Genomic DNA, 22,126 nt, shown 5'->3' on the forward strand with positions numbered 1-22,126 from the left:
AGCAGCATCTGTGGAGAGAACAGATGAGTTAACATTTTGGGTGGTGGATCCTTCTTCAAAACTGGAGGATATTGCTGATGAAACGGCATTTAAAAAGCAACAGAACAAAGAGAAGAGGTGGGGTGGGTGGGGAACAAATAGATTGTCCCATAAAGTGCCTAAGTGGAAACTGTGAGATGTGTTTAAATCACTTCTTCCATTTAACCAAGACTAAAGGGAGCACAATGACAAAGGGAAAATCATGTGCCAGCAACACCTAGTAGTAAAATGTAAACGGTCAAGTACGCAGCCACTGTTGGCTGGTGACTGCTTATTAAAAGTGGAGAAAGGGCATTCCACTGCTACTCAATCATGATGAGTGGTAGATGCCAAAATACTGGCAACAGTTTGCAGATTAGTGGCAAAATCTGATCCAGGTCAAGCTGTTCCAGGCAGCAAGTCCTCGCCTCCTCGTAAGGCAGAAGGTGGGTGGGGGAGGGGAATTGCGAAAGAGCCGGTTGTCACCACATTTGAGTAATGGAACTGCCTCTTTTTTTTTGCAATTTCAGGTTAGTGACCACCCTGCTGCAGATTGTACGGAGGCAGTTCTACGCACTGCAGGAAGCTGACCTTGCAACCACAGACTTGGTGGCGCAATTTAATGAGTTGGAGCGCCTCGTACGTGGAGAGAAAGTCGTCCTATGGGCAGATCAAATAAACGCAGAAGAGTCTAAAGAGAATCAACCATCAGAAATAACAGCCCTTGCTACATTTTCTAAGTTACATTTTCTACCTGAAAACCTATTTGAATTTACTGGTAAGCCTGTTCCCTCATTGCTTTCTGTGTACACCTACACACAAGAATTCATACAATGCCTGGATTATATAGCTACACAATATTTCTCCTCGTAACTTAATGCTATTGTTAAAAGCAATTTGTTTTTTCCATTCTTTCATTGCAGTGTTTTTCTTCATTTGAAATTAACCCCAGTTGGCTTGCAATTCAATTCTTACTGGAAAATTTGTTCAGCCTGTGTTTAACAAGCATTTAGTACTATTTTCCAATTTTTATCACTTACAGGCACCTCATAGGCCATTAGTGCTGTTGCTTTGTGTGATTTTTGTTTTTGGAGGGTGCATCACTCTTCAGGCCCATGCGCCCACTCTCCCTCACCCTCATCCCACCCCCACCTATTATACCTGCACTCATAGGGCCTGGATAAAAATAGCAGAGGTGACTTGCTCGAGGAATAATGCACTGCTTAGTGACCGTATGCCCACAGAACAAACCACTGCCTAATTCATGATTTAAACTAAATTAATTTAATTTTAGTATTCTCTGACTGGAGAGAAGGAAATCAGCCAAAGGTCACATTCCTGATTTCCACTTCAAATTGAATTTGTTCTGAAAGTCTTATTGGGCTTGTGAACCCAATATATTTCAATACATAGATTTTCAGTGGGGTTTCGATCTTGCCCCTCCTTGTTTCTGTTAATTATAGATGACCTGGAGCTGTGGTGTGCTGCAACAGTAAATGTCTGGTCTCGTGCTGTGACATTTTACAGTAACCACAGTCAAAGATTTCTTTCAAATTGCAATCTTCATATGGTTCCCTTTTATATGACAAATTTGTGAGGGTTAACAGTGCCCTGAAGTGTTAATTGCATCTCATCTAAAAGTGGGAAATCTGTTTTCTGTTAAACAGAAGAATTGCTTTCAAAATAGTCTTGGTAAGATTTTTAAGGAATTAGCAAGGCTGAGGCAATTATTTTGCTAAGAATCTAAATCTTTCACATCCATAACCTGACTGCAGGAGAGATTCTTTATCGCTGCAATTCGAGCTGGCTGGTGGTGTGCAGACTTGCAGTACAGCTGCAGCTAATGATTGCTCGACCTTTATTCAGCATGTTATAAAAATTTTAATCACTACCCTGTACTTACTGTACCTACACCAGCAGGAAAACTGCCCGGCAGAGAGTGAGCTATTTAACTGCTGCCTTTAAATTATCAATCTTGGCTTTGTTAACACTTAAAGCAAAACAGAATTTTTCCAGGCACAACTGTCACTGTAATCTCTACATTTTACTGATCCACATTCACTGCTTCAAGTGGGAATGTTTTTTGAACGATAAATGAGTCTAGGGTTATGGGGGGGCGGGCAGGGAAGTGGAGTTGAGGCCAAGATCAGATCAGCCATGATCTTATTGAATGGCAGAGCAGGCACGAGAGACCAAATGGCCGACTCCTGCTCCTATTTCTTATGTAAAAGAAAATGTTCAGAATCTTTACGTGTAACCCTTTGGAAACTGTGGGTTTAACACCAAAAAAGCAAAGCACAACACAGTTACACCACTTCCCTTAGTGACTTAATTTGAATGTCTTTCTACTGTTTAGTAATGCAAACTATATATCCCTCCATTTCACAATGCCACAACACTTAAAATCATAATATACACTATACATTCACTCACTTCTGTTCTAGAAACATAGAAAATAGGAGCAATAGTTTGCCATTCGGCCCTTCGAGCCTGCACTGCCATTCAATATGATCATGGCTGATCATTCTTAAAACAGAGTGACTGCTGCCAGCGAACCAGAAGCATTCTGCGCATAACTGTCAGGTCCCAAATTTAAAAAAATAACGTTCACCACAGCAGAAGGAGGATCTGCGAAGTGCTGAAGCACACCACTAAAAGTTTCATTAATATTAGATTCCCAATCTACCGTCCTTACGACTGTTATAGGAATCTCCAAATGTTTCCAGTCTCAGAACAGTAATTTGCAAAATATCAACAAACCCAACTGCCCGCAAACAAAATAGACGGTGCTCGGACCAAACTGTTCTCCACCTGAAAACTGTCGACTCTGACCAACCACAATTTAGTGCACAAACAAGTGGCTCATCCATGAATAAATTCTACAATTCACATAATTAATAAATTAAACTACAACTGAACACTTTTTTTTAATCTGCTTTTTATTCCTCATTTTGGGAAGTCCGGCATTAACAAACAAAAAAACCACTGGAACTGCACATGGGCAACTACTTCTGGTTTGTTGGCAGCTGTCGCATCCTTCTTAAAAATATACATAGTGTAGAAATTACATACAAACATGTCTGTATGACCTTATTTTGCCAGCTATTTCAGCAACTGCCCATTTAAACAAAATACTTGTGTTGAAATAGTGAACCATTTTCATGAAATCATGTTAGCTGCTCATGCTAATATAACACACTGTAATTTCTCAACTCATGTTTTAATGTCACTTTTTTTTACCACAAATTTCACACTTCACATTTCTCTAATGTTGATGGAAATGGAAAGGGTATGGTCAAGATTCACTAGAATGATGAGTTATAGTTGAACAAAAGCTGGAAATTTTATTTTTTCATAAACCGAGAATGAGTATTTAGATCTGATGATCACATTGGATCTGGTGCTTCCTCTGATTTCAACCTACTTACCTTAACTCACTTCCCAAGAATAAATTAAAAATAGCCACAAAATGTTGCAGTTGGGAAGTAATCTGGCACTTTTAATGTGGTTAAGGCGGCGTACGGGATGCTTTCTTCAATTAGCCGAGGCATAGAATATAAGAGGAGAGAGGTTATGCTAGAATTATATAAAACACTAGTTAGGCCATAGCTAGAGCGCAGTGTACAGTTCTGGTCACCACATTACAGGACAGATGTGATTGCACTAGAGAGGGTACAGAAGAGATTTACGATTTGCCAGGACTGGAGAATTTTAGCTATGAGGAAAGATTGGATAGGCTGGGGTTGTGTTCTTTGGAACAGAGGAGGCTGAGAGGAGATAGAGTGGATAGGAAGGACCTATTTCCATTAGCAGAGAGGTCAATAACCAGCAGCACAGATTTAAAGTAATTGGTAGGAGTTGAGAACTTTTTTCACCCAGAGGGTGGTGGGGGTCTGGAACTCACTGCCTGAAAGGGTGGTAGAGGCAGAAACCCTCACCACATTTAAAAAGTACTTGAATATGTGCACTTGAAGTTCCATAACGTACAGGGCTACGGACCAAGAGCTGGAAAATGGGATTAGGCTGGATAGCTCTTTTCCGACCAGCACAGTCACGATGGGCCGAATGGCCTCCTGTGTCGTAAACTTCTATGATTTTTGAACAAGCCTCCTTGCTTAGTTTTTTCCATTGCTGTTCTCTCACTTATCTGATTAATTGAAATGTCCCTTTTTTTTTGCAGCATCCCTAATCGAAAAAACATTATTTGGTCTAACTCCACACTTGTCCAAAAAAAAACCTTTGAGACATCAAAGTAAAGGGTCTCTGCTGTGTCCACTGTAACACATCATTTTCTGTTGATATTTAGTCCTTTCTTATCCATATTGCCACTCCTCCTTTGTGTCCATTTCTTCTGTAAACTTTATACCTTGGTGTTGTATTATTCATGATTTAACCAAGTCTCTTGCAATTAAGAAAATTAAGGGGAAACCATTGAGGTCATTCGAAATACAATTGGATGCATCGACGTAAGAGTTAATGTGCAAGAGGGATTAGTTTAGATAGTTTGAATAGCCTTTTCACATGCCTGATCTATTTAATTACTACTTATGTTTTCTTGGGATCTTGGCAACCCCCTTTGTATTCCTTCCTAACCCAAACACTTTTTTGTTTTTTAAAAAAAAATGGCTAGTTAATTTTCTACCGTAGCACCAGGTCACCTATTGCCACCAGGTTAAAATGCAGTTAGTCTTTCCTGTGCCACTCTGCTTTCCCCCCAAATCAGTGCTAAGTGTCTAAAACGCCAATATCTTGCCACTATATTGAACCCTAATGTTCCTACAAATGAACTGGTCATCTTTACTGATGACTGGCATCAGTAAAAGATTTTAAATGTTTATTCCCATTGAATAAAGCATTGGAACAATAAAGTTCATTGCAACTAGTAAGAACGGAGGGTACTGATGAGCATGAAATGGACTCTTAGCCAAAGACCACCGAATGATTTTCCATCAGCGTTCCTTTCTTGTTTGCTGGCGGATCAGAGGTAGCAGTGATGGGAACCCATAGACATTCCTGTACTTTAATTGTAACAATGAACTCCATGTACACAGTCTTAATTAGACCTCTAGCAACATATGGGAGCTTTCAACAAATAATCAGTGCCAAGGCTTCAGGGCTTGCTTTCCTGGTTCATAACTTTGTTTTATCCCTCCCAAACAAATAAAACCAGCTACACCGCGCCCCCAAATCCGGTCAGCGGTTACTTTGATTTCTTGAGAGCTTGACGATTTTCAGAACCTTCAACCTTGCAAACGCCTAAATCCCTATTTGCTTGAATCGGGAGCAATGTTGATATAACAATGATCCAAGATGAGGTTTCCTTTTCCCTTTTATTAACAGTAACTCTTGGCATGCAGGTAATTGCTTTCCCCTTCTCATCTGCTGTACTACCTATGATCCTCAATTGGCAGGCAAGTGTTTGGATATGAAACTAATCGGACAATAGATTTAAGCGAGGCTTTTATGTTCAATTAAGTGTTGTAAAAGACATTCTTCCCTTACCAGGAGGTGAGCCTTGTAGTTGAGTTAAATTTTATCTTGGACTGTTGGGATGCCTTTTCTCAGCTGCTGTAATATAGAAGGATTGCAATCTTAAAGCTGAAGCAACAGTAGCCCACAGTCAGTCCTGGCAAGTGAGTATTACTGAAAATAGGACTTCAGATGAAACATTAGTTGTTTCTTTTTGAACTACAACAATTTGTATTTATTATAGCGCCTTTAATATAGTAAAACATCCCAAGACGCTTCACAGGAGTGTTGTAAAAAGGTGTGATTTACAGATATAAAAAGTTGTGAAATTAAATGTTGGTACATCTAACATGAAATGTACAAATTCAAGGTGAATGCACCTGCCTTACATAAGTAGTTCTGAGCGCTGAAAGAATGTTAAAAAAATAAATACTTGATCAAGCTGTACGCTTGAAATCTCGAACGATGTCTACACCAGGCAGTAGAATCTCCACGTTTAAGCTCTATGTATAATGAGGTCATGACACTTTATCTAATCATACTTCTTTATCAAGACCCCATTAGATCTCTAACAACCAAAATAATCCAGTCATCTAGACTGAAGGCCATTTTGGAATGTCCATCGGACCACAGAAACTTGAGCAGCTTTGCAGCCAGGTAACTGCAGTTATAGGCTCAGTTAACTCCTATCCGTATATAATGGAATGATTCTAGCAACCTGCATGCTGGTACCAGGCACCATCTACACTCTCGCATTAAGAGTTGGCACATGTGAGGCATTGCAGGGTACTGGAGCATCGATTCATATGGCAATGTGTCACCAGTGGTGATCAGTAATATCGGCGATGTCCTAAAACTAATGTATCTTATTCATGTCGGATAGCAGATCCTGCGGAAAGCAGGTCTTAATGTTCAGTAAGTATTTTGTCAAGTTTTAAATCTTTTTTGAAGCTGATTTTTTTTTTTCCTGCTGAATGCACTGTCCCTTTTTTTTTGTTTACAAATTTGTCAAATGGCTTTAAAGATGACTCAAATGTTCAGGATATGCTTTCTGTGAGCCATACTTTGTGGTTAGTATGAGTAATGAGGCAGAAATTTAGGATTCCAGCAGATAAACGAGGTTAAGTTTTTGCCTTATTCCTCACTGTAAAATATTTAAAAACATTTTAAACTGCCTCTTGCTCTAACTGCACAATTAGAAAAAAATGTTAATTCTGAGAGTGGAAAATTTTACAAATAGAAACATTTTTAGAATGTAAAACTTATTAAAATTCCACTCGTAGCCAATTATTCCCTGTAATTTTCTTTTTGTTGCGTGGGTCCTTTTAACAGGCTGCGCAGCCCATTTAATTTGTCACGCACGTGCGGTTATTTCAGTTGTAAAGCCGTTGAGCAGCCTGTGTGCGACCTCTGGCCACGCAACTTAACTGGAACATTGGTCCGAGCTGTAAGTGATCCCGAGCCAAAGCCATTTTGGGCAGTATCCGCCCAGTTCCTGGTGGGTGCAAACTCACTACACAAAAGCGGAATTAATTTGCAGAATCACTCAGTGAGGAATGTGTGTCAGCACGTCTTAAACCAAAAGGTAAAGATTTGGTGGATTGAAGCTGGCAACCAGAACATCCGGGTCAGTTATGGCCTTAGCAGTTTCAACGTAAAGTTCCCTCGTCTGCCTCAACAACTTGTATCAACCATATCCTCAGAAGACCACTGTTTGCCGTGCCAGTGTGACATTTTCCCAGACTAGCCATCAGGCATCTGAGTGAGGTTTACTTTTAGTGCTAAGATAGGGGCACTTTTGTGTTGTGACCTGTGCCCCGTCTGCCCTCGGGTAAATGTAAAAGATCCCATGGCACTATTTCGAAGAAGAGCAGTGGAGTTCTTTCCTGTGTCCTGGCCAATATTTATCCCCAACCCAATCTCACTGAACTTGGTCACATTGGTGTTTGTGGGAGCTTGCTGTGCGCAAATTGGCTGCCACATTTCCTACATTACAACAGTGACTACACTCCAAAAATATTTCATTGGCTGTAAAGCAATGTCCTAAGGTCATGAAAGGTGCTGTATAAATGTAAATCTATCTTTTACTGGGTACTGGCTTGAACTTGTCCAAACTCATTTTATTTCGTGTTTGCTAAATTTGTACATGGCTTCCAGAAGTAAAAGTCCACTTTCAAAAAACAGTGACTGCACTCCAAAAGTTGCCTGTAAAGCGCTTTGGAACGGTCGGTGGTCGTGAAAGGTGCTATGTAAATCCAAGTCTCCTTAAATGAAAAGAAAATATGGTCATGCTTTTGTTAGAACAAGTATGTATTTCACAGGCAAGTCTGAAAGGAAGCTTTGAAGTTCAAAACCAAATTACAGAGTAATTAAGGGCCTCGTGTTTGAACAAATACACCATTTTGTGGTTTGTGTAAAAAAAAAAAAGTTAATTGAAAAAATATATTGTTTTAAAAACATGCAATCAAATCATAAAATTATAAAACTCAGTGCAGGGTTATAATGCTCGTTTAGTTCTGTTTTGTTCCTCACTGAAATGCATCATGAGGATGTGTATTTTATAAATAAAAGATAAAGAATTACAAAAATTGGGCTCTAATGTTCTACAGTAGTGAAACTTTGCCCATTTATGAAACTTGTAAATAATTATGAATGGATCTTTAGTTTCCAACCTATAGAAAGAAACACTTGCATTCTATAGAGCCTTTCATGACCTCAGGACATCTCAAAGCGCTTTACAGCCAATAAAGTACTTTTGGAGTGTAGTCACTGTTGTAATGTGGGAAACGCGGCAGCCAATTTGCGCACAGCAAGCTCCCACACAATGCAATGTGATGACCAGATAATCTGTTTTTAGTGGTGTTGGTTGAGGGATAAATTTTATCCAGGACACCGGGAAAATTCCCCTGTTCTTCGACATAGTGCCCTGGAATCTTTTACGTCCGCCTCAGGGGACAGACGGAGCCTCGGTTTAACATCTCATTTGATAGACGCCCCCTCCGACCGTGCGGCGCTCCCTCAGCACTGCCCCCTCCGACCGTGCGGCGCTCCCTCAGCACTGCCCTGGATTTTGTGATCACATCTCTGGAGCCTTCTGACTCGGGTGAAAGTGCTACCACTGAGTCATGGCCGATATCAGTTTGTCTTGCAGTATTTCTTCATTCTTAAAGTGTGTAAAAAGAGTTGTGACATCAGTTGTAAATAATGTGCTATCTTTAAAGGAAATCAAAGAACTAAAAGGTTTATGAAAAACATGCAGCAAGTTCAGTGCGAGAGTGAAAGGTTCCGAACTGTTAGCAGTTTGAATGGCAACAAACTCTGATTGCTTTCAACGACATGTTCATTATGTGTTGACCCTTTCTGTCTGTAAATCTGTTAATCGTGTTAGCCGTGGCACATTTAGTTTCACCGATTTTGTTTAGTAATCTAGACAGGAACTCTCAAAATAACAGGCATGCTCCAAGTAATTAAGCAGTCCAGAGTAGGAGGGCTCGGAATTAACTGGTTATGCAACAATTGCAAACTTTCAAAGCAAAGAGCCCTGGGGAAGTGGGAAGCAGATACTAACATCCATTTTTAGTGGAGCTATATGTCGCTACTAGTATCTTGAAGTCATTTGGGTAGATTTTTAATTTGCCACTTGTGCGCATTGCAGATCGGTCACCCGTTTTTAAAAAAAAAAAACACGCCTGTATGTCTAACTCCACACTGCGGACGCCTGTGTTACTGCAGCTAGTACTGTTTAATAAAGTGCAGGTCACCTGAGCAGCAGGAAACGATTCTGGAACCTGCAGCTATCTTAGAGGTTGTGTGCTTCCCTGAAGATATCACATTTGGCAACAGGAATGAGATATAATCGGATAATACAAAGCTGAAATTTTTGTTGAAGGATTCAGACAACCGACAGACAGACTTTGAGAGTTTCTCTGTTTTTGGAAACAGCTATAAATCCGATGTAGATTACGAGCACACTTGGTTAAACTGCCAGAGTCAAAATGGCTGCCCTTATGGGAGTTAGAGCATTTGGGGCATTTCAACGCGACCATGAAAGATCAGAGCGTATGTGGATCGGATAGAAATGTTTTTTACTGCAAATAATATCATCGATATTTCTGGTAATGAAGACAATAACCGGACGGTGTTGGAACAAAAAAGAGCTATATTCTTAACTGAGGCTGGGTCCGAGTTGTATGAAACGCTGATAAATATGCTTGTGCCTGACAAGCGAAAGGATCCAACGCTGAAACTGATTCTTACCAAGTTCGAACAACATTACAGCCCCGTTCTGTTGGAAATTTCTGAAAGTTATCGTTTCGGAATACAAAATCAGAAGGCCGAAGAAAATATCTGAGTACATTGTAGCATTAAAAAAGCTATCTATTCACTAATTTCGGAGATTTTCAGAACCGAGCATTGCGAGACAGCTTTGTTTGTGGGATGAAAAATGATGTGATCAGAAGGAAGTTATTGACGACGCCTAACTTGACTTTTGATTTAGCTTGTCCGACAGCTTGGTCGATGAGCATGAATTTCATACTAATTTCAGTCATCAGACAACCGAGGTGAATCACCTGCAGGTTCAAAGTAAAAGGCGGTGGGGCCCCAAAGTCTCAGAAACTGGAAATGGGAACAGAGCATTGACGTCCTGCTTATCGGTGTCTGGAACAACACATTGCCCAAAGTTGTCCATATGTGAAGGCAGAGTGTTTCTTCTGCAGGAAAACTGGGCATCTTGCGAAGGCATACCGACTGAAAGGTAAACCAGCTTTCAAAGCTATGAGTAGAAATCTCCAGAGACTACATAGCATAGAAGAACAACAACAGGATGAGGAGATGTTTAAACGTCATCAGGAGCACGAGGTTAATGGACAGTGATTCGAAAAGTATCATAATCCACATAGATGTTGCAGGATTCAAGACACCCATGGAAATCAACACTGGTGCATCCGTGAGTGTAGTACCAGAGTCGCTATACCTCGACGTATTGCGGGATTTCCCACTGGAGAAAGCCAAGATTGAGCTGCAAGGCTACCCGGGAGAGAACATTCCGGTGGTAGGTCGTATCACCGTACCGGTGAAATATAAGGATCAAGTTCAGAGCTTGCCTCTAATAGTAGTGGCCGGAGACGAGCCTGCCTTACTAGCAAGAAATTGGTTGGGATCACTGAAGCTGGATTGGAGTGAGATTTTTCGTGTTGAAATGAGATTTGCGTCAAAGGATGATGTCATCAAGAATTATCTGAAGGTGTTCTGCAAAACGGGCAGTCTGCTTCAAGGCGAGTGTCGGTACAGAAGGACGCGAGATCGGTTTACTGCAAGCCACATTCCGTACCATATGCACTCGAAAGTTGAGCAAGAACTCAAAAGACTAGAGACTGAGAACATTATTTCTAAGCTAGATCGATGTATGGGCTACATCCATTGTTGTTACATAGAAACATAGAAAATAGTTGCAGGAGTAGGCCATTTGGCTCTTCGAGCCTGCACCGCCATTCAATGAGTTCATGGCTGAACATGCAACTTCAGTACCCCATTGCTGCTTTCTCGCCATACCCCTTGATCCCCCTAGTAGTAAAGATGACATCGAACTCCTTTTTGAATAAATTTAGTGAATTGGCCTTAACAACTTTCTGCGGTAGAGAAATCCACAGGTTCACCACTCTCTGGGTGAAGAAGTTTCTCCTCATTTCGGTCCTAAATGGCTTACCCCTTATCCTTGGACTGTGACCCCTGGTTCTGGACTTCCCCAACATTGGGAACATTCTTCCTGCATCTAACCTGTCTAAACCATCAGAATTTTAAACTTTTCTATGCAATCCCTTCTCATTTTTCTGAACTCTAGTGAATACAAGCCCAGTTGATCCAGTCTTTCTTAATATGTCAGTCCCGTCATCCCGGGAATCAGTCTGGTGAACCTTCGCTGCACTCCCTCAATAGCAAGAATGTCCTTCCTCAAGTTAGGAGACCAAAACTGTACACAATACTTCCAGGTGTGGCCTCACCAAGGCCCTGTACAACTATAGTAACACCTCCCTGCCCCTGTACTCAAATCCCCTTGCTATGAAGGCCAACATGCCATTTGCTTTCTTAAACGCCTGCATGCCAACCTTCAATGACTGACGTACCATGACACCCAGGTCTCGTTGCACCTCCCCTTTTTCCTAATCTGTCACCATTCAGATAATAGTCTGTGTCTCTGTTTTTACCACCAAAGTGGATAACCTCACATTTATCCACATTATACTTCATCTGCCATGCATTTGCCCACTCACCTAACCTATCCAAGCCACCCTGCAGCCTCATAGCATCCTCCTCGCAGCTCACACTGCCACCCAACTTAGTGTCATCTGCAAATTTGGAGATACTACATTTAATCCCCTCATCCTTAATGTACAATATAAACAGCTGGGGCCCCAGCACAGAACCTTGCAGTACCCCACTAGTCACTGCTTGTTGTACCTAAGTCCGATGGTATGGTAAGATTGTGCGGTGATTATAAAGTAACCGTAAATCAGGTTCTTGAGGGTAATGTCGCCAATACATTGCCGAATACAGAAGATTTGTTCACAACACTGATAGAGGGTCAAATTTTCTCAAAGTTGGATCTTACGAATGCCTACTTACAGTTTGAAATAGATGAGTCCAAGTCATGCTTGACTATAAATACCCACCTAGGCCTATATCAATTTAGTAGGCTACCATTTGGAGTGTCTTCCACCCCTGCCATATTCCATGGAGTAATGAACCAGATTTTTCAAGGTATTGAAGGGGTAGTATGTTATTTAGATGACATAGTAATTCAGCACCAAATAGGCAAATTCATAATATTTTGAATTAAGTCCTCAAACGGCTAGAGAAGCACAGAGTATGAGTGTCTGCTCGTAAGTGTGAGTTATTTCAAAACTCAGTGGAGTACTTAGGGTACAGAGTAGACAAAGATGGTTTACATCCAACCAAGGAAAACTGGATGCAATCAGAAATGTACCCACTCCCAAGAATGTCACTGAACTTTGATCATTTTTAGGTCTTTTGAACTATTATGGGAAGTTCCTACCAAATTTGGCTACAGTATTACACCCACTGAATGAACTTTTGAAAAAACAGGTCCTTGGAAGTGGCCAAAAGAATGCGATACAGCATTCAAGGAGTGTAAAAGCAACTTGATAGAGAGCACCATGTTAGTTCACTATGACGTATCTCAAGAGATCAAGCTAGCATGTGATGCCTCTCCGTATGGAGTTGGGGCAGTAATCTCTCATGTATTACGTAGTGGGGAGGAGAGACTAATTGCTTTTGTTTCGCGCACTCTGTGCCAGTGAGCGTAATTATGCGCAAATCAAAAAGAAAGCTTTGGCATTCATTTTTGGGGTCAAGAAGTTCCACAAATACTTGAATGGTCGTAAGTTTACTCTCGTTACGGACCATAAGCCCCTGACAGCAATCCTCCATCCAAAGTCCCCAGTTCCAACATTAGCTGCAGCCCGAATGTAGAGATGGGCGTTGATTTTGTCAGCATATACATATGATATTGAATACAGACGATCAGCTGATAACAGTAATGCTGATGCTATGTCTAGATTGCCTTCCCCATCACCTGATAGGGAAGAAGTGTTTTATTTTTCATACACTGATGAACTGCCAGTCACAGCTGAAGAGATTGGTAGAGGAACCAAACGTGACCCAGTTATGTCAAAGGTGTATGATTTATATTGCAAACGGATGGCCAAACTAGGTAACAGACAAAGATACACATCCATTCTTCATTCGTAGGAATGAATTATCAGTAGATAAAGATTGTATCATGTGGGGTGCAAGAGTGGTTATACCAAATAAATTCGGGTCCAAATTATTAGGAGACCTCCATGACCAGCACCTGGGAATGTGCTTGACCAAGAGTTTTTGCATGCAGTTACTTATGGTGGCAAGGTCTTGATAAAGATATAGAGTACATCGTAAGTCAGTGTACGACATGTCAATCGGTAAGCAAGCAACCGCTATCAGTACCATTACAGCCATGGAAATGGCCTCCCAGGGTGTAACAAAGGTTACATATTGATTTTGCTGAGCTAGAAGGACGACAATTGTTCATTGTGATTGATAGCCATTAGAAGTGGGTCGAGGTGTTTCCAATGTGGAAAATAACAAGAAGTAAAACATTAAACATTTTGCGAATATTTTCTTCATTTTGGCCTCCCAGAAGAAATTGTTTCGGATAATGGACCACAATTTCATTCAGAAGAATTTGCACAGTTCACGAGCAAAATGATGTGAAACATACCAAGGTTCCACCGTACCATCCTGCTTCGAATGGTGCAGCAGAGCGCACCGTACAAATTGTAAAACGTGCCCTCGTCAAACAAATGTTGAATCCAAATCCAAAGAAACGACAGTTGTCATTGGACCACAAATTGGCTAATTTTCTAATAACTTATCGTAATACTCCTCACACAACTACTGGTGGAACACCAGCAGAGTTGTTTCTCAAATGACAGCCACAAACCAGATTCTCGTTGTTAAAACCAAACTTGGCACAGTCCGTAGAAGAGACACAATTAAGACAAAAAGAGAATCGTGATAGAGGTAGAGTAAAAGGGAGAAGTGTGAAATTAAATCCGAAGGTGAGAGTGAAGAACCATCACCATAAATGGGTAAAGTGGTTACCAGGAAGAGTGGTGAAGGTATGAGGTCCTCACACATATTTGGTCAAGATGTTTGAAAATTGACAGGTTAGGTTTGTTCACATTGATATTTTACCCACAGACATGGAAGTAGTTGAGAGTGGGAGTGATTCAATTATTTCTGACTCATCAGATAGTTTTGATACACCAGTAGTATATCCTGCATCCAATGTACAGGAAACAAATCCAAGAGTAAGTCAGAATTTAAGTCGGAGTCCGAGTCAGGAAAACAAACGGTTTGAAGTTGGAGTTCAAATGGAAATCAAGGGCATCCCTTGGAGGAAAACTTCCCTCAGGATCAGCCTCAAATGAGTTTAAATTTGACACCATGTTTGGAAGGTTTTGTTCAAGAGCGAAGGTATCCTCTTCGAAACAGAAAACAAGTGGTTAAGCTTGATTTGTAAATATGGCAAAATAAGTCCATATCCTTTGTTATGTATAATCCTGCAAGTTATGTATTATGATTGTTTGTTATAATAACTTCTTCATTAGGGAGGGAGAAGTGTAATGTCTGTAGCTCCACAGTGTGGATGCCTGTGTTACTGCAGCTAGTGCTGCTTAATAAAGAGCAGGTCACCTGAGCAGCAGGAGACGATTCCGGAACCTGCAGCCATCTTAGAGGTTGTGTGCTTCCCTGAAGATATTGCAATGCCCTGTTTCCATTAATTTCATATTCTATCACGAGCTGACGTTCTGAAACATCAGATTTATGCCTGGGCAGCAGGTTAAAAATCTATCCCATACTGTGAATCTTGTATTCACTGGAGTTCAGAAGAATGAGAGGGGATCTCAGAAATGTTTAAAATTCTGATGGGTTTAGACAGGTTAGATGCAGGAAGAATGTTCCCAATGTTGGGGAAGTCCAGAACCAGGGGTCACAGTCTAAGGATAAGGGGTAAGCCATTTAGGACCGAGATGAGGAGAAACTTCTTCACCCAGAGAGTGGTGAACCTGTGGAATTCTCTACCACAGAAAGTTGTTGAGGCCAATTCACTAAATATATTCAAAAAAGAGTTAGATGTAGTCCTTACTACTAGGGGGATCAAGGGGTATGGCGAGAAAGCAGCAATGGGGTACTGAAGTTGCATGTTCAGCCATGAACTCATTGAATGGTGGTGCAGGCTCGAAGTGCCGAATAGCCTACTCCTGCACCTATTTTCTATGTTCTATGTTTCTATGTGAGAGTCAGCCTCGCTCACCAGACTCGAGTCTCCCTCAAAGGATCCTTTACAAACTTAGAAAGACAACTCTATGTAAATTGGTGACTGGTGGTGTAATTTTTCATCAAGCCCATTGCTTCTGGGCCCATGATGTGCTATGATTTTACACCCTTACAGCAGCTCTTGATCACTTCTAAAAGGCATCAAGTACTGCAATTTAGGCCCTTTGCTTTTTCTTAACCGCTTTCCTTCCCTTTGCAGTTATCCACAAAACAGCACCCTGCTGATGTAAGTGGCTACCATTACAACGGCAGACCACATCATCTGCTGTTAAATCCGCTTTATCAGTAGTCAGACAGAGCCAGTCCCAGCCTTCATGGTTGTTACTATCATTTTAAGTTCCCTATACATTATCAGACATTCACAATTAGATTTGGTATTTTGTGACTAAAATGCTGAAGAATTCTGTTATCCGCACTTCAAGGAGACCACAAGCATCGTTACTGTAGGTCTTTATGTGGCTTTATCCAGGCATATTGTGCAGAAGGCGTAGTTCAGAACAGTGGGTAACAGGCTGAAAGTGTTTTTGTGTTTCCTGGGTTTTAATATCGCCAGCAAATAGTCTTGTACAACCACAAGTCTCCCCAGACATTCATAATGACTCTATGATCTCATCTGAGTTGTTGCAGACTTCCAGATCTTCAAGTAATACCACAAAACCAACCACAGATTCATGAAATAACCATTATCTAAATATAAATGTCACTTATTTATTGTTTATCCAATTTCTTCTCTCCAGATGGAGCCTGGAAGGTTGCAGTCCCATAGGTTCTGGTAGTTCTCCTGTCCTTCAATCATTCATCATGTACAAGCCTAGACTGATGGCAGCAACCTATTAGACCTAGGAAGGGAGGTGGGGGTGGTGTCTCAGCTTAGCCCAAATTCTTTATCGTCTTTTCTATCTGGAGCAATAAACCTCACTAAATTTCTTTGGCCACTGATTGAACCTTGGACCTACCAGTCCAAATGATTCTGCACAACACCAGGAAGGTTATTAATCCACCAAGTGGTCGAGGCAGCCTGTTGCTTTATGAACTATATGAGAGAGGTTCCAAATACAGAATGCACTTCCAACAGTGATGTGATATGTGCACAGGTGACTTTTTTTAAAGTGCCGATTCGCTCATACGAAAAACAAGTTTGTAGCCTCTGTCTATCTCTGATCAGTTTGATCTTCACTCTTCTACGGATATAGTGCTCAATTTGGGGAATTAGAATTGCCATTTGCTTAGAAGGAATGATAAATTGTCGTGTTTGTTCTACGTAACTATCGTCATTACATAAGAGGCACTTTATGGATACAAGTTGTTGAGCTCTACCAATTTTTTCAGAGCGAATTCCTTTTGGAGTTATCTCTTATTGTACCGCATCCTACTCTAGTGCACCTCTGTTCTTACTTCCACTATCATTTGTATAAACTGACTGGTCTTATTCTTTTACTTTTTAAATATTGTAATGAAAGTCGCTTATTATTTCTTTTCTTATTTTCCGAACTTTCCTTGGATACAGAGAAACGATTTCCTTTGGTATATTTCCAAGGGCATATATTAAAATTAGAGCTAGGCAATTTAGGAGTGAAATTGGGATGGACTTGTTCACACAATGAGTAGTGGGAATCTGGACCTTTCACAAAAGGCTATGGGTGCTGGGTCAATTGAAATTTTGAAGACTGAGACTTGACTGGTTTTAATGAGGTAAAGGTATAAAGGCAGGTAAATGAAGTTGAGGTACAGATCAGCCGTGATCTGATTGAATGGCGGAACAGTCTTGAGGGAATGAATGGCCTCCTCTTGTTCTTCTGTCTAATTTATAAAGCTAGAGTATTGGAGTCCCAGCTAGAGCATCAAAAATGTCAGCCAGTATTGGTAACTACAAAGCTGGAATAATGGACAACCAAGAACAAGGCCTGAATTCGAATCCCACTACCAACATTTCCCTTCTGTAGGATTGATCCAAGCATGGCGTGGATTGTATCCTTCACAAATCCTGTGGCCTGAACTTGTAAGCCCAGGAAGTATGTTGGGGATGATGGTTTGGTAACAATACTATATAAAACCATATCGCATTGTGTGTGCTTTTTTAAAAATGCTTACTTTTGTTCTCTTGTCTTTCAGCTCCATCTGTGAAAGAAGTTACAGCTGCGCAATCGACTGAACAGATTCTGTTAGAGGCTGGTACACAGAAACGACTACCCACAAAACGGTGCCTAACAGAACTCCGGTCACTACCCACCCAGCCCCAGAGGGCGCAGTCGATGCCATTAAAGAGAAGGCGAACGGAAGATGGGATGCCCTCGCATGATCGTTCAATGCCGGAGTTACGAAAAAAGCCCAACAAGAGGTCCAAAACTGAGCCATTTACCATCGTGCCAAAACTATGCACAAAGGAGACCCAACCATTTTCAAATCGGAGCAATACCCTTGGCAACGAAGGGACTAAATTTGTGACATCAACCCCACACATCAAAAGAAACTGTGTGCCGACTGTCACCAAGAAGCAGATAGCTCTGGCCAGCACCACTCCCAACAATTGTAACTTCTCCATGGCCACCCATGGTCGTGATTTGAATCAAACCTTTGAAACCACAAATACGAGTGATCAAGCTTGCTTAGATGCAACAATAACTATTGGTCCCTCAGCTGTTCTGAGGCCAGAAGCCACCACTAGTCACAGCATCTTTCCGCAGACTAGTTCATTTCTACAGAGGTTTGCCTATTTTTATTGACCTTCCTTTACTCTGCTAAATTTGCTTTTCCTCATTCTGTTATCCCACAGACTTTTGGATGTCACTCAAACAGGAAAATCATGGCACACTGTCCTGTTAACATTTTTGTCCTTTTGCAAACCAGCTGCTTCCATTCTATATTTGAGGCTTTTCCCTGAGCCGCCTCCCATTATTCTCCTCATGGCATTGATGTAGAGCCTTCCAACCATAATTATTTTCTGAAATTTTCAAACACTTTCTTCTTCTAGTTTCACTGGAATTTGTGACTATTCTTGATGGTTTATTTTGCGTCAGTTTTTCTATATACTTGAGTTCCATTTGTGCATTTTTTTTTCAGTCCAAGCCTCATCTGGATAGATAAAAATTTGCAGGAACTTCCGACAGGTAATTTCAGACGCAGTGCCTTGACAGCTGACAGTTTTGAAGAGTTATAATGCCTGCTTGCTGCTGGGCAAATGATGCATCTTGAAAATGAGCTCGTGATAATATCTGTATAACATCAGGAAAGGGACCTTATGATTAACTTCCAAAATGCAAGCACAACACACCTCTGCTATAGGAGGGACAGTTGGTTGATGCCTCTCTAGGTTCTTTTAGTATTCTAGGAAAGAATGTTATTGGAGAGATTTCCAGCTTTTCCTCATCCTTAACATTTGCCACCATTAATGTCCTCATAACACCATGATGGCAGAAAAAGATGATGCATTTCTCCCAGCAGTTTGGACTAATTAGAGACCAAGTGCTAATCACACGGGCTGGGGCTGTACCAGATGGAGAACCAACCCCAAGAGCTGCTTCCTGACAGGTTAACTTATGAAAAAGATGACTTATTAGCAAAATCACTTGCAGTGTCAATTGTTGGCTTGTACCTTGCAGAAAGTCTTCCACACTTAAATAATTAGGGAAAGTATGCCTTTCTGTTGACCGATTCATGCATTCCTTTAAATTATAACATTCTAACTATTTTACAATCTTTACTTTAAGGATTTCTCTCTCTCGCTGCCTAGCTCAATCATCATCATCATAGGCAGTCTCTCTGAGTCGAGGATGACTTGTTTTCACATTATAAATGAGTTCTCAGATGAATGGATCAGTCCGATGCGGGAGCTACAGTCTCTGTCGCAGGTTGGGCGGACGTTGGTTGAAGTGCCGCTTTGTTGGAAGTGCTTGGGTTGTCATGCGCTCCTTCCGCCGTTTGCGATTGGTCTCCGCTTACTCCCGGTGAAGAGACTCTGTGTTCGGTGCCTTCCCGGTTTATTCTCTTCCACTTTGAGCGATCTTGCACCAGAGATTCCCAGGTGTCGGTGGAGATGTTGAACAACTTCAAGGAGGCCTTGAGGGGAGTCCTTGAAGCGTTTCCTCTGCCCACTTGGGGCTCATGTAGGAGCTCTGAGTAGAGCGCTTCAATAGGCATTATTTGATTGACGATGTGGCCTGTTATCTTGCCATGGGGAAAAAAAAGCTATAGACAGGAAAGATTGGATAGGCTGGGTTTGTTTTCTTTGGAACAGAGGAGGCTGAGGAGTGAGACCTTATTAAGATGTATAAAATTGAGTGGCCTAGATAGGTCCTTTCAATCCATTCTACTTCCCTTAAGAGGGGTCAACAACCAGGGGGCATAAATTTAAAGTAATTGGTAGGAGATTTATAAGGGATTTGAGGGAAAGCTTTTCACCCAGAAGGTGGTGGGGGTCTGGAACTCACTGCCTGAAAGGATGGTAACCCTCACCACATTTTAAAATGTCCTTGGATAGGCACTTGAAGTTCCGTAACCTACAGGGCTACGGACCAAGAGCTGGAAGATGGGTTTAAGCTGGATGGCTTTGTCGGCCGGCGCGGATACGATGGGCTGAAATGCCCTCCCATGCTGTAAATTTCTGTGACTGGTCACCACCAGTTGTGCATTTGAATTCTGAAATTGAGTTTTTTTTTTTATTCATTCCCTTTTCTAAAATTCATGAACCAGTTTTACTTGTACATATTTCTTATAAACAGGCATTCCTCGTGGTTTTTTTATGGTGAAATAAAAGATCTTCATGCCCTATCTACCATGTTGCGTAGTGGGCTTTGTACCACTGTATTCCCATGCCAATCTAACTTTTTTTAATTCAAACCCAATGCTTACCATTTCATTTGCCTCAGTAAGTCGTGGTAACTAAGTTCTACCTCACACTTGAGTTCCACTGAAATCAAAAGGAAAGTTTGTCTCATTGATTTTAGTGTCCAGGTCTACACAGATAGGGCAAATGATCTGCCCCATTAGAAAAACATTTTAGACAGCAGATGTATTTATTTTTCTGCCATCTAAACGAATCAGGAACAAAAGTGAATTCTACAAAGGCCATAGTCGAAGGATTTCTTGCGTTTCCTATGTTTAGAGCATCTTCTATGTCTTTTCCAAGCATTGTTGTTTGAATCTGTGTGCCCAGGAGATGTATGGAGTGAAACCAAAGCAAGACTTTATATGCAGAGGGGGAGAAGGGAAATCACACAGCTATCATAAGTGAAAGCTTTTGAAGGGATAGTATGCTGTGAATTTGCACTGTTTGGATGGCCAAGTTCTGTTATATGTGGAGATGAAGCTACATTAAGAGAATGAGGAAGAGATGAGTGAAAATCTTTTTAATGTAGCTTGTTTTCTTCACTCGGCCTCATGTCACCCTGGCCCGTATATCTTTTCCTGACTGAGAGACAGGCCAGGTCATTTGCTCCCTGGTCGTTTTTTTTTCTTCTTCACTGATAACCTCAGTGCTGGTCTTTATTTCACACGTGCAGGTGGGGGCTGCCACAATTTACAGCGAAGAGCCAGCCCGGAGCGCTGTTCACTGCCAGAAATCCATCAGCGACTGCCCCCAGGTCGGCCAACAGGTCAACAGTGCAACAGAGGAGGAGGTTTTCGAGGTCAGTCAGCTGCAGATGGAATTCATCACTTTGAGATTATGTTCAAGGTTCCTACAAGGATTTTTTTTTTTAGGGATTAGTCTTGGACCTAGAAGCCACTGTTCTGTTAACTGTTGCACAGAATTAAGATGAGATTAAACATGATGTTTGATTTTTAATATTTAACACAGTGCTGCTGGCATCATTAATAGAACTAGTTTGAAGAATATACTGAGTCAGTCAGTGAGAGGGCTGTCCTATCCCCAGTAGTAAACCAACAGCATTACCAATCTTGGGTATGCAGAAGCAAAATATCTATTTCCAGAGATAAAGTACTAATAATGGTACTAGCCACAGATTAGTCTTGGAACATGGGGCTCAATTTTCCCCACTTTTTTTGGCGTGCTTGAAGAGTTACGCCTGTTTTTTTGGGGGGCCCAAGTACGCCCCAAAAAACTTTTAAGTTTCCCCGTTGGATTTGTTGATTTTGCCGTCCTTTAGTTTTGGGGGTGGAGCCTTGATCTGCGCCAAAAAGATTGGGGTGCCACAGTAACCAGGCACACAATGCAAGCTGAGGCTGCAAAGTGAAACATACAGCCAGCTTCCAACACATTAAAACATATTGCATCAACTTAAAACACATTAAAATATATTGCAGCAACTTACCAACAATTATTAAAGCTGTTCCCGCCCCTATCCCTGGCCGAAGGGCTTGCCGGTCCAATCCCTGGTCCAAATGCCTTGCCAGTCCACTCCCTGCCTTGACTGAAGGGCTTGCCGGTCTGCTCTCATAGCCCAGACTGAAGGGCTTGCCGGTCCGGTCCCCCGCCCCTATCCCAAGCCGCCTCCCTCCCGGTCCCTGCACCTAACTACACCTGAAAGGCTTCTTTCCTCCCCACCCCCACCCCCCCCAAACAATCACCTCCCACTTCTTCCTTTCCCCCCCACCTCCCACTTCTTCCTTTCTCCCCCCACCTACCTCTCTTACCTTTCCTGCTGCTGCTGTCCAGGCATCTGCTGAACTTACATGCGTCGATTTCTTTAACTCTCCAGAAGGTTTTTCTGCAGAGGCCACATACGCTGGCCTAAGTAACTCTCGTCATTAAATATATTTAAGACGGAGATAGACAGATTTT

At 41.5% G+C, this 22,126-nt stretch overlaps 1 protein-coding gene across 1 annotated transcript in view; it reads left to right on the plus strand.

The window, feature by feature from the left end:
- LOC139230045 (kinesin-like protein KIF18B) overlaps window positions 1–22,126 on the plus strand; it is a 92,637-nt gene that overhangs the window by 57,478 nt on the left and 13,033 nt on the right. The window contains exons 13-15 of the mRNA XM_070861810.1: window positions 549–796; window positions 17,500–18,091; window positions 20,886–21,011. Coding sequence (XP_070717911.1) covers window positions 549–796; window positions 17,500–18,091; window positions 20,886–21,011 — 966 coding nt within the window. The remainder of the gene's footprint in view (window positions 1–548; window positions 797–17,499; window positions 18,092–20,885; window positions 21,012–22,126) is intronic.

The sequence above is a fragment of the Pristiophorus japonicus genome, chromosome 19 (genome assembly GCF_044704955.1).
Source record: "Pristiophorus japonicus isolate sPriJap1 chromosome 19, sPriJap1.hap1, whole genome shotgun sequence".
NCBI lineage: Eukaryota > Metazoa > Chordata > Chondrichthyes > Pristiophoridae > Pristiophorus > Pristiophorus japonicus.